Genomic DNA, 13,687 nt, shown 5'->3' with positions numbered 1-13,687 from the left:
TCAGGAGAGAAGTGATTGAGACAAACTATTAGGATTAAAGACCAAACTGTTCCTTGGATCAGAAGGGATGCATCCTAAAATACTTAAAGGAAGTGGCTACAGATATAGAGGATGCACTGGTAATAATAGTCCAAGGATCTGTAAGTTCTGAAAAGGCACCAGAAGATAGGAAAACTGTCACTATAAGACCTTTTTCTAAAAAAAAAGCAAGGAGAACCACAACAGGTAACTATAGGCCAGTTAGCTTAATGTTTGTTATTGGGTAATCTGTTAAGAGACTGTAAAGGATATAATAGCAGAGCATTTAGAAATACATAATATGATCAAGCAGAGTCAACGTGGCTTTAAACTTACTAGAATTAATTAATATACAGACTAGATAAATGAGAATAAGTGAATGTTATATTTGGATTTTTAGAAGGCATTTGATAAGGTACCACACATTAGGCTACTTAGCAAGATAAATGTCCATATTGTTTTTTCCTCTCCAGACATCCCCAACAGTACCCTTCCACCGACACACTCATTCGTTTGGCCGAACTGGTCCTCACCCTTAACAATTTCTCCTTTGAATCCTCCCACTTCCTCCAGACCAAAGGGGTAGCCATGGGCACACGTATGGGCCCCAGCTATGCTTGTCTTTGTTGGCTACATAGAGCAGATGATCTTCCATAATTACACTGGCACCACTCCCCACCTCTTCCTCCGCTACATTGATGACTGCTTTGGCCCACCTAGTGCTCCCGGGAGGAGGTTGAGCAATTCATCAACTTCAACACATTTCACCCTGACCTTAAATTTACCTGGACCATCTCTGACACCTCCCTCCCCTTCCTGGACCTCTCCATCTCCATTAATGACGACCGACTTGACACTGACATTTTTTACAAACCCACCGACTCCCACAGCTACCTGGATTATACCTCTTCCCACCCTATCTCTTGCAAAAATGCCATCCCAATTCCTCTGCCTCCCCCTCCGCCGGATGTGCTCCCAGGAGGACCAGTTCCACCACAGAACACCAGATGGCCTCCTTCTTTAGAGACCGCAATTTGCCTTCCCATGTGGTTAAAGATGCCCTCCAACACATCTCGACTACATCCCGCACCTCCGCCCTCAGATCCTACCCCTCCAACTGTAACAAGGACAGAACGCCCCTGGTGCTCACCTTACACCCTACCAACCTTCGCATAAACCAAATCATCCGCCGACATTTCCGCCACCTCCAAACAGACCCCACCCCTTTCCGCCTAACACAAAGACCGTTCCCTCCGTGACTACCTGGTCAGGTCCACACCCCCCTACAACCCACCCTCCCATCCTGGCACTTTCCCCTGCCACCGCAAGTACTGTAAAACCTGCGGCCACACCACCTCCTTCACCTCTATCCAAGGCCCTAAAGGAGCCTTCCACATCCAAAGTTTTACTTGCACATCCACTAATATCATTTATTGTATCCGTTGCTCCCGATGCGGTCTCCTCTACATTGGGGAGACTGGGCGCCTCCTAACAGAGCGCTTTAGGGAACATCTCCGGGACACCCGCACCAATCAACCACACCACCCCGTGGCCCAACATTTCAACTCCCCCTCCCACCCTGCCGAGGACATGGAGGTCCTGGGCCTCCTTCACCGCCGCTCCCTCACCACCAGACGCCTGGAGGAAGAACGCCTCATCTTCTGCCTCGGAACATTTCAACCCCAGGGCATCAATGTGGACTTCAACAGCTTCCCCATTTCCCCTTCCCCCACCTCACCCTAGTTCTAAACTTCCAGCTCAGCACTGTCCTCATGACTTGTCCGGACTTGTCCTACCTGCCTATCTCCTTTTCCATCTATCCACTCCACCCTCTCCTCCCTGACCTATCACCTTCATCCCCTCGCCCACTCACCCATTGTACTCTATGCTACTTTCTCCCCACCCCACCCTCCTCTAGCTTATCTCTGAACGCTTCAGGCTCGCTGCCTTTATTCTTGATGAAGGGCTTTTGCGCAAAACGTCGATTTCCCTGCTATTTGGATGCTGCCTGAACTGCTGTGCTCTTCCAGCACCACTCATCCAGAATCTGGTTTCCAGCATCTGCAGTCATTGTTTTTACCTCATACTCAATACTCTGACCAATAAGGGAAAGATATCAAACACTGCTTTCACTATCCTATCTACCTGCAACTCTACTTCCAAGGAGCTATGAACATGCACTCCAAGGTCTCTTTGTTCAGCAACACTCCCTAGGACCTTGCCATTAAGTGTATAAATCCTGCTAAAATTTGCTTTCCCAAAATACAACACCTTCCATTTATCTGAATTAAACACTACCTGCCATTCCTGAACCCATTGGCCATCTGACTGCTCTGTGAAGTTCCTTGGAATGCTTTGTTATGCTAACTATAATTACGCTGTTGGTCATAATGCCTCTATTCTACCTGCAAATAGTGATAGTCTTCTTTCAAATTTTATGGAATCTGAGCCACTGAGCAGTCCTTGTGAAGACAAAATTCCCACCTTCACATTGGGAATAGCACAAAGTTGTGTGACACTATCCCCATGCTAAATGGGATGAAACTCAAGGCTGGGCAGCCATGAGGCACCAGGAAACATCAGCAGTAGCACAAATCATACTCCATAACATTCTGCAATCTTATGCCCTGACATATCCCCCACTGTCCCATTACAATCAAGCTAGGGAATCAACACTGCTCAATGAAAAGTACAGGAGGGCAAGCCAGGAGTAGCACTAGGCATGCCTAAGGATGAGACGTTTCGCCAAGATTACTTGCATGCCAAATATCATAGGCAGTTAGTGATCGATAGAGCTGAGTGATCCCACAACCAACGGATCTGATATAGGCTCTACATATCCAGTCATAAAGGGTGATGGACAAGCAAGTGACACACTGGAGATTCAGACTGCAGAAATATTCCCATCCTTAATGATGGAGGAGCCCAGCACATCTGAAGGAAGAAAGGTAATGCCCTTCTATCCTCCATCTATCTGTCTGTCTCTCTCTCTCTCTCATTTTTCACACACATTACCTCTGCAACTGTACCCACCTTCCACTGATTATTGTTTGCCACATCTCCCCTATTTGCATTAACCCACCCAACTCTGCACACCCCTTGAACAGCCTAGTCATTTGCTTGGGACACTTGCTCACCTGAACCAAAAATAATAGCCTGCACTGATCTCAGAGGCTGCCTTCAACTTGATGTTCTGGGACCACCTGAGCAATGAGTTGACTGAAACCTGCAGACAATTATGACTAGCTTCCTGACTGGCTGCATTAAGCGGCAAGGCAACAAAGCAGCAATGAGCCTGGTATCTCTGGCTATGGAAAAAAAATGCAAGACAGGGATGCTGTGAGCATCCAGGTAGATTCAGTGAGTTAGCTTATTACAGTAATATAAGAATCCAGAAATGGAACTTAGTCAAATCCATTAACTGGGTAAATGTGCCTGAACAGTGTGTCCTGGCTGTAGTATTACAAAGATAGTTGTTGGCACTGCAGCCTTCAATGTAGCAGCGATCTGTAGGTAAATGAAGTCATGACATTTCAATTTGATGCCTATGTCTGTGTATAGTGTCTTTGACGGATGCCTTGATATTGGTGCCTAGTTTCCAATATGGAGGATGTTAAGAGCAAACAACAACCTGAATCCACCAGGTACACACTGTGGTTTAGTTGTTGGATTTTCCCAAATTTAACTATTGGGAAGCTTGGCACATTAATCATGTGGATATTAATGAGATGAACTGTAGTATTAAGAAGGCATTTAACATGCAGTAATGCATGTCATTTGATATAGAGTCATAGAAATGTACAGCTCGCCATAGTGTGGCAGATTCTCACGAGACAATTTTTAAAAAATGAAGTGTGATGACCTTAATATTGAGAAAGGCCTCACAGCTTCTGCCAGTTGACTCTGCCACACATCTCACCGTAAGCCACATTGCTCAGACCCCTATGAGATTCCGTCCTAAAAGTTTAAAGATTCTCTCAAGACATATTAGGTAAAAGAACACTGCAGAATTTCCTACCTTGCATAATAATTCAACAGATTTGAAAATTCAACCAAGATGGACACCAAGTGCTGAATAGAAGATATTGTTGAGGAACAAGACATAGTGTTGAATCTTTACATCTTGCATTCATTTGGACAGGTGCAAGAAAATGAAAATTTCAGAGGGATGCTGCATTTTATGCTGTTCTATGATGCATGATAAAAAATTTCAACTGCATGTCTTTTTGTCTGTAGTCCTCAAGTATGTATTAGTGAATGTAGAACATTTATAAAATATTTTACATTAAATTTCAGTGCTTCCTAATGAAAGAACTTTTTAGCTTGCCTGCATCTGTGATAGCATTCCAAAAGCACATACAATGCTTAGAGACATGTAGAAAAAAAAATTCCCTCTGCTTTATTTTAACCTCCTGCATCTAAAAAGTGAAATGACTTTAACATGCAGCAAAATTATCAAAAGTATTGTATTTAAACCATTTCTATTAAACATATTAATCCATTATGTGCTTTATTAAGTTGAAACATGCTTTTTCACAACTGAACATGGAGTTCCAAAGAAGTCTTTGAACTTGAAATGTTAACTCTGTTTCTGTCTCCATAAATGCTGCCAATCCTGGTGATGTACCTTTTAACTGCAGAATCATCCAGTACAATTGTTTACAGCCCAGCTTCTCACTTTGACCTAATTGAATGAGATTCTAAACTATAACAGTGCTGTAGTTCACCTCTGTTACAGACTTAAGTCCAGTATTATTCATTACATATGGAATTCTTCAAAATGGCAAATGGAGGGGAGGACTTCAACCCAAAGATGGCAGACAATTCTAACCCACAACACCACCCTGAAAATAATTTTAATTTTATGAATGGCGCTATTCTCTTACTGTTCCTGTAATTACGTAGCTCCATTGCTGGAATTGGTATTGAAATTGTAATTTGTGTTGCAGGATCTGGACAAATATGTTGCAGGACGAGAGTTCCGGCCTCCACTGATTATAGATGAGAAGGGGGTCCAAGAATTGACCGCAAATGGGCTGTAAAATGAAGAATGCAGCAGAGAAAGGATCTTTTTAGAAGTTGTCTTTTAACAGCAATTAAAATGTGCAACAACATGCATTTAGGACCATTTGTACATTGTTCCAACAACAGTTAAAGCCAAACATGTCTTAAATTATAATTTAAAATATTTTCTTTGAAAGAAATTTTTAAACTGTTTTACAATTTTAGTATTTATATCATTATTTACATTATTATAGAAGCTGGTTTATTTTTTTCAGTGGAATAGGTCTTGTTCACTGGCTATGATTGAATTTTTGTAGGTCTAAATGCTAATATATCACATTAAAATAACTGAACCATCATTTTAAGTGATAATAGAGTGACAGTAATTGACTTGAATTTTTTTGAAACTTAGCCCAATTAAAATATCATGTTCGGTGATGAGTCAAATTGACTGCTGCTTTAATTTGTGAAGACCTTCATAACTTGCAGTAACAGAAGTTATGGATCTTATACTTGTAATTAATAATTATTATATATGAAAGTGCAGTAACATATTCTTTAGATATATGGCCTCTGTTCTATATGATGGGTTTGAATTGGTACTAGGGTATTTATATTTGAAACTGAGCCTTTAAAAAATAATTTCTGTCTACTGCACCTATGGTAGCCTCACAGGCTGAATTTGCATTGTAACTTGCAGCATAATTTTATTAATGCCCATTCCACATTAAGCATTTTAAGTGATAATAGAGTGACAATAATTGACTTGAATTTTTTTGAAACTTTCAGTTACATCTGGGACCAAAAGTTTGGTTTGTAACAGATTAAACTTCTCTACTGCAGTAGAGAAATCATTAATAATTCCCTTTGGGGGGGGGGGAGAAAAACAGATAATTTGAAGTTTGGCTTAGCCCAATGTAAAGGTTTTAGAAACATCACTTGAACTGCTTAGCCTGGTGTAGGATTCTAAAGGAATGCCCTAAGAATGTCTTAATTCCTGTATTGCTTTGATTATGAAAATTCTTTTTTGTCCTGTATTGGTATTGATGGTACTTTTATACTAATGAATGTTCAATAATGGGAAAGGAAGTAATGCCAAAGAACTTCAGAATGTGGCTTTTGCACATCAGCAAATTGAGCTACATGACTGATTCTTTGTCAACCACTTTTTATAGTGAATGATTATTTTGACAGCCAAATAAAATCCGATCTAATTTTGTTTGCTGCTTAATTTTATTTATAGATGTTAAGTCAGCGACTCCCTTACCTTCTATATGTTTTTTTTAAAAACTACTTTTTTAAAGCAAATTGCAGGTAATAATTCCTCTCTTGAATATAACTCCTGTAAAAGAATACTGAGATAAGTGATACTTTCAAAATTCTACATGGAGTCTATAAAGGACTATGCTCTGCCTTTGTTATGATCAGACTTCATGGTTTCCCCAATTTGTTATGGTTCAACTCAGAATCATAGAATGCGTGATCATAGAACGCAGGTAGATAGGATAGTGAAGGTGGTGTTTGGTATGCTTTCCTTTATTGGTCAGAGTATTGAGTGCAGGAGTTGGGAGGTCATGTTGCGGCTGTACCACTGTTAGAATATTGCGTGCAATTCTGGTCTCCTTCCTATTGGAAAGATGTTATGAAACTTGAAAGGTTTCAGAAAAGATTTACAAGGATGTTGCCAGGGTTGGAGGATCTGAGCTACAGGGAGAGGCTGAACAGGCTGGGGCTGTTTTCCCTGGAGCGTCGGAGGCTGAGGTTTACAAAATTGAGGTGTATGGATAGGATAAATAGACAAAGTCTTTTCCCTGGGATCGGGGAGTCTAGAACTAGAGGGCATAGGTTTAGGGTGAGAGGGGAATGATATAAAAGAGACCTCAGAGGCAACTTTTTCACACAGAGTGGTACGTGTATGGAATGAGCTGCCAGAGGATGTGGTGGAGGCTGGTACAATTGCAACATTTAAGAGGCATTTGGATGGGTATATGAATAGGAAGGGTTTGGAGGGATATGGGCCGGGTGCTGGCAGATGGGACTAGATTGGGTTGGGATATCTGATCGGTATGGACGGGTTGGACCGAAGGGCCTGTTTCCATGCTGTACATCTCTATGACTCTAATTCCTTATTCCATTCTTCTGGGGTTTAGATTAGATTACTTACAGAGTGGAAACAGACCCTTCGGCCCAACAAGTCCACACCGACCCGCCGAAGCACAACCCACCCAGACCTATTCCCCTACATTCACCCCAGCCCCTAACACTACAGGCAATTTAGCATGGTCAATTTACCTAACCTGCACATTTTTGGACTGTGGGAGGAAACCAGAGCACCCGGAGGAAACCCACGCAGACACGGGGAGAATGTGCAAACTCCACACAGTCAGTCGCCTGAGGTGGGAATTGAACCCAGGTCTCTGGCGCTGTGAGGCAGCAGCGCTAACCACTGTGCCACCGCGCCGCCCACCGTGGTCAGTAAAACTGTTCACTAATGTGGACTTGGACTTTGCATATAACACTATGTCCAGCCTGTGGAATTTCATTATCTAGTCACAATATTTCTATGGTATCTTGATAACATCACTGCCCACTCTTCCCCCATCAGCATCTTATTTTTTTATATCACAGCATTCAGATTCTGTTGGTGTTTTTAAGTGGATCAGCTTGTTGGGCTACTATCAAGGAAGTTTTTTAAAAATATTTCCTTGGTCTCCTCTACTCCTGGATAAGATGTGGATAATCTGACTGGAGAGTCTTCTGTTTGCAGTGTTACTTCAGCCTACACTAGCTGAGCTTGTCTGGCCATAGACCGCCTGACCACACAGGAAAATTGCCAGGCATTTCCTCCTGCAGCTGTTCTCCCACACAGACTTCAATAAGCTTCTCAAAGACCTCTGGAGATGCTAGTATCTTTAATCCTGCAAAGTCTTTGATGAGAAGAAGGTCAACCCTATCCAGTTTGGGATGGCTCCCATGGTCACTAGTCTCAACACAATCCCAGCACAAGGTCACACCCCAGTTGTACCCGATAAAAGGGGAAATGTGCATAGTCTCCTTCAATTCATTTTTCAGTCCTTGTCCCTTACTGCACTCTCTCTGGGAAAGCCATGCCTTTATGCAGAGGTAAAGTTTGACAGTGAAACTGAGGGATATCAGGATCAAAGTGCCTGCTTGCCTCACCCCAAGAATTATGGTCAGCCTTCATTTGGACACATTCTTAATTCTCATTCATTTAATACCATCAGCACCCCTAGGCCTGCCAGAGTTTGGTTAAATATTGAAGCACAATACAGCAACATTCAATACTCTTTGAACAATTTTGGATAATGATTCCAGATATCATAAAGGCTGTAGTCATTATTACAATCCCCTCAGACCCATTGTCCTGCCTGCTGCATCCAAGATTTCCAAAAACTAGAAAAGTTCATTGTAAGATGAGATGTCATCTTTTTCTTATGCCACACGATAGTATTATCTACATAACCTAATGCTCATGTTTACATAAAATAAGATTTTGTTATCCACATAGTATTTTGACTAATTCTAGTTGTGTTAATATTCACATTCCTCAAAATAGATTATAATGTTTTAAGTTGATCCCCAATATTTGGGCAAAGTATGTCACAAGCAGTACATTTTGACTAATTTTCATTATACTTAAAGTGGCTAAAATTAGGCTATAGCCTAAGGGTAGATTTATAGAGCAATTTTGTGGTGCTTTGCTATCTCTTGTCAGTGTATTATGCTGATTTATATTTCTAAATCGTCTGTAAGCAACAAACTATGTACTAATGATGAATTAGCACAAATTGGGCTTCTCAAAGTAGTTTGGCATATATTTATATATTCGATAGAGTTAATGGATATATTTGTTCAAGTATGCTAACCAGAAAAGATGTTAATTAAAGGAGCAGCAAAGATGTAACTACAATGACGATCTTCCAAAATCTTTGGCAGAAAGTTCTGTGAGGGTAGACAGCTCAACTCTTGAAAGAAAACTGGAAGTGGTGGATGCTAGTATAATTACAACATTTAAAAGGCATCTGGATGGGTATATGAATAGGAAGGGTATGGAGGGATATGGGCTGGGTGTTGGCAGTTGGGACTAGATTGGGATATCTGGTCATCATGGCTGAGTTGGACTGAAGGGTCTGTTTCCGTGCTGTACATCTCCGACTTTTTTTTAAAAAGTCAGCAGGTCAGCCTTGATGACAATTTGTTGCAGTTGAATGGACTACATTTATGGATACTGGCACCTGTAGCCCTCACTTAGATAAAGATCTCACTATTTGGAGCTGCTGGCTAATCTAAGTGGAGACTATCAGCACTTTAGGTGGGCCTAGGAATAAGGGCTGATAGGCAGTGAAGTTGAGTCGATAAAGTATGACACTGGACAAAGCACAGCAGGTCAGGCAGCATTAGAGGAGCAGGAGAGTTGATATTTTGGGCAGGACCCTTCATTAAGACTGGGGAGGGGTAAGGGGGCTGAGAAATAGGGGAGGGAGGTGACACTGGGGGAAAGTTAGGTGGGTTGGTGATTGTGAAAGGTTGGGAAGTGTGGAGCAGATAGGTGGGAAGGAAGATGGACAGATAAGTCAGGTCAAGAGGGCAGTGCTGAGTCAGAGGCTTGGATCTGGGAAGGTGTGGGAAGATTTGGAAACTGGTGAATTCAATGTTGAGGCCATATGGTTGTAGTCTCCCGAGGTGAAAGATGAGGTGTTCCTTCTCCAGTTTGTGGGTGGCCTTGTTTAAGCAGTGGTGGAGGCCCAGGGTGGACACATCATCAGGTGAGTTGAAATGGACGGCCACCGGAAGGTGGGGTTGGTTGGTGTGTACGGACCAGAGACGTTCCCTGAACTGTTTCATAAGTTTGCGCTCAGTCTCCCCAACAAAGAGGACATCACATCAGGAGCAACCCTGCAGTAACTGAGTTGATGGATATGCAAGTAAATCTCTGCAAGATGTGAAATGATCCTTTGGGGGGGTGGGGGGGGAAGGTGTGGACTCAGGTTTTGCACCTCTTGTGACGGCAGGGAAAGGTGCCAGATGTAGAGGGGTATTTATGGGGAGTGTTGACCGAACAAGGGAGTCACAGAGGGAACAATCCAGGGAGCTCTTTGGGGGAGTTTTTTGGCCCCTCATGGAGGGTGGAAAGGTTGAAGGGGTGTAGGTTTTGAATGGGAGAGTAGGAAGGAATGGGTGTACTATTTTGTAGTGAGGTGTCTTTGGTGAGCAAAAGGACCCCTTCCCCAAAGATAGTACACTCTTCTTTGCTGCTGTTTTAAAACTCAGTTAAAACAATGCCTACTCCTGCCCATGCCAGCCATTTTATGGAGTGGGCAGTCTAATATTGACACTAACAGACCTTTTTAAAAGCTTAATTATTTACGTATGGTGGGTGAGCTGCCAATTTTGACACTCACTCACCCTTTTATGGCAGTGACCCTGGAGGTGGGTAGGAAGACGTGGACTAACATCCCAACCTATTTTACATGCTTCTCCTGCCAAAAACAAATCTCGTGAGGGTATGTAATATCCAGTCCGATGTCAACTCTAACTAAAACATTTTCCATACAAATTACTTTATAAATTCACTTTCTTAAAAGAAAACAAAGGTGAATCCTTTATTGAGAAAGAAAAGTGTACAAGCATTGATTATTTACCTTACCCAATATCGACAGGAGCAATAACTTCATTTTTTTGCCATATCTGTTGATCTACAAGAAGGAATGCACAGTTCATTTTTAATCACTCATTCTGAACACACAAAAATTGTACAGACCCAAAGCCCTAAATCATAATTGGAATAACAGAACCAAGGACTGATTACAATTACATTGCATTCCCCTATGTACAATGAAGTCCCTAATGCAGAAGTAATAAGGTTCCTGAAAAATATGTTACAAATCAAGTTCCCAAAGTGCTCACTGTAAACTCTTTCACAGACCTGGTGTTTTGCCAGACAAACCATAGCCAAAATTTACTTGGGTTGCCTAATCTAAAACGTTAGACTTTCAAAGCCAAGTAAATGAATCATTGAATTCTTCCTCCAAGGTAGAATTGTATAAAGCTGCAAAACAGTACTTGGTTTGAAAAGGGTAAAGCTGAGTGCTGAGATTGCTAGCTGAAGAAGCATGTTAATTTTGTGAAACTTACATTCTAGTTATAAAAATGTCTGGCTAGCTAAAATCTTCAAAACTTCAATTACGAAATGAAGAGTCCTACTTAAATAAACCATGAGTTCCTTTGATGGACCAATCCATCAATGACTATAACTAGTCAATAACTACCACTTGATGGCTCTAAAATCCATCAATATAAAGTGCTTCAAGAGGTTTGTAATGGCACTTTTTGACTCCAGCCTCCCAGATTGCATTGATCGACTACAATTTGCCAATCATTACAATAGGTCCACGGCAAATGACATCACCTTGGCCCTACACTTATCCCTAGAACATCTGGATAACAAGGACACCTACATCAGATTCTTATCTATTGAGTGTAACTGCTCCCACCACAATTCCACCCTCATATAACTGGATCCTTGACTTCCTGATCCACAGATAGCAATAAGTAAGGATAGGTGACCACATCTCCTTCACAATAATCCTCAACACCAGTGCCCTGCAAGCCTGCGTACTCAGCCCCTTACTATACTCCTTAAACACACTCACAACTGTGACCAAATTCTGCTCTGTCTCCATTTACAAATTTGCTGATGACACCATCCAAGTGGGTTGGATCTCAAACAACGACGAGACAGAGTACAGGGAATAGAGAGCGCTTAATGGCACGATGTAAAGACAACAGTCTCTCCTTCAATGTCAGTAAAATGAAGGAACTGGTTATTGACTTCAGGAAGCGGAGTGGAGGACATGCCCCAGTCTGTAGCAGTGATGCTAAGGTGAACATGGTTGAGATCTTCACGTTCCTTGGAATAAATATCACCAAACAATCTATCCTGGTCCATCCATGTTGACGTTACAGTCAAGAAAGCACACCAATGCCTCAAAGTTCTCAGAAGGCTAATTTTGCACGTCCACAATGATTTTTACCAATTTTTATAAACTTTCTGTTGAAAGCATCCTATCCTGATGTATTGGTATGGTGATTGCACTGCCCAAGACCACAGGAAATAACTGTAGCAGTGCAGGCTGGAACTTTCTATTTGCATCAAAACATGAGTAACCAAACAATAACTCAATCACACAACTTTAATGTTTGCAGACATTTGGGGCATAAGAGGGTTGTCTTTATTTACTGTACCTATATTTTTAATCAACCTGTTTAAAGATGTTATTACATACCTCTGGAGCAGGTGGGACTTCAACCTGAGTCTCCTGGCTCAAAGATGGGGACACAGCCACTATACCACATGAGCCCTAACTATATTCTTTCTTCAAAAACTTGCCTTTTTTGTGATATTTACTGATCAACTTGTTCAAAGATGTTATGACATACCTTTGAAGCAGGTGGGACTTGAATCAGGTCTTTTGGTTCAGCAGTAAGGACACTACCGCTGTGCCAGAACATCACCTAAACTCTATATTTTGGGTTACTTTCTAATCAACCTATTCAGAGATGTTATTAGATACTTCTGGAGTATGTGGGGCCTGAAGCCAAGTCTCATGGCTCAGAGATAGGGACACTACCTCTCTACTACAACAGCACTTAAGCTCTAAATATAATATATTATCTTGATCTTTCTCCAGCCGTCTTTCAATCACTTAGCCAAACTGGACATATCTCCAATCCACGAGAACTGGCTCCATGTCCAACTAACTGAGCCATGCAGACAAATTTCCTACAATTTAATTTGCTCAGAGAAGCTCTGCTAATAATGACTAAGCTTTCAGCAGCAGCAGGAAATTGTCCTTTTTTAGCTACATTATTGCAAGTTTTTAAATGAACATTTAAAAAGTTATCTTCCATGTGACATGCTCTGTACTCTGTATTTCTTTTAGTGTGCTTTATGGCACCTCTGAGTAATGGTAAGAACTCAAAAGTTCCCCTGAATTTCAGTTCACAAAAAGATTTTATCCCTGCATGAAAGATAGTTCATACTTAAAGCAGCAAAATACATGAGATGCTATTCCTGCTTTACTTGTGCTTGAACTGCTTACAGTGATTTACACCTAATTTATATTCAGGCAAGAAGATTGCCTTGAAACTTGAGCATAATTGGTGTGGGAAAGTGTTAGGTTTGACTCCTGAGTCATGCTTGTAGTGAAATTCCAGGTCACAAAACAAAGGAAGACATGATAATATGCCTATAGGAATGTAAAATATACGAAGGCCATTTAGATTCCTGAACCAGTCATCAATGAGAATGTGGCTGATCTGTATCTTAACCTCATTCACCTGAAATGGCTCCATTATAATTTAAACTCAGCTAGCAAAAATCTTACCAATGTCAGTTTTATATTTATTAATTGCACAGCATATATTACTTTTTGTGAGGGAGGTTCCACACATCTACTACTTTTACATGCAGACGTATTCCCTGAGTTTGTCCTGAATGGCTGGATTTTGATTTTAAGGCCATTTTCTTTTGCCATCAGTGGAAAAACAATATGCTTTTCCTATCCTATAATTACTTGAAAGTTAAAAGCCTTATCTAAAATATATAGAGAATAATGCCAAGAAAACCACAGAATCCCTGGCT

At 41.3% G+C, this 13,687-nt stretch overlaps 1 protein-coding gene across 2 annotated transcripts in view; it reads left to right on the top strand.

The window, feature by feature from the left end:
* The window catches only part of LOC140479661 (UDP-N-acetylhexosamine pyrophosphorylase-like), a 48,525-nt gene extending 42,284 nt beyond the window's left edge, over positions 1 to 6,241 (top strand). For both annotated transcript variants that reach the window (XM_072573607.1, XM_072573606.1), the window contains one exon: positions 4,968 to 6,241. In XM_072573607.1, the coding sequence (XP_072429708.1) occupies positions 4,968 to 5,060 (93 nt within the window). In that variant the 3' untranslated portion in view covers positions 5,061 to 6,241. The remainder of the gene's footprint in view (positions 1 to 4,967) is intronic.
* Positions 6,242 to 13,687: the final 7,446 nt, after the last annotated feature.

Source organism: Chiloscyllium punctatum, chromosome 7, assembly GCF_047496795.1.
Source record: "Chiloscyllium punctatum isolate Juve2018m chromosome 7, sChiPun1.3, whole genome shotgun sequence".
Classification (NCBI taxonomy): Eukaryota; Metazoa; Chordata; class Chondrichthyes; order Orectolobiformes; family Hemiscylliidae; genus Chiloscyllium; species Chiloscyllium punctatum.
This window is presented reverse-complemented; position numbering and strand designations above follow the sequence as displayed.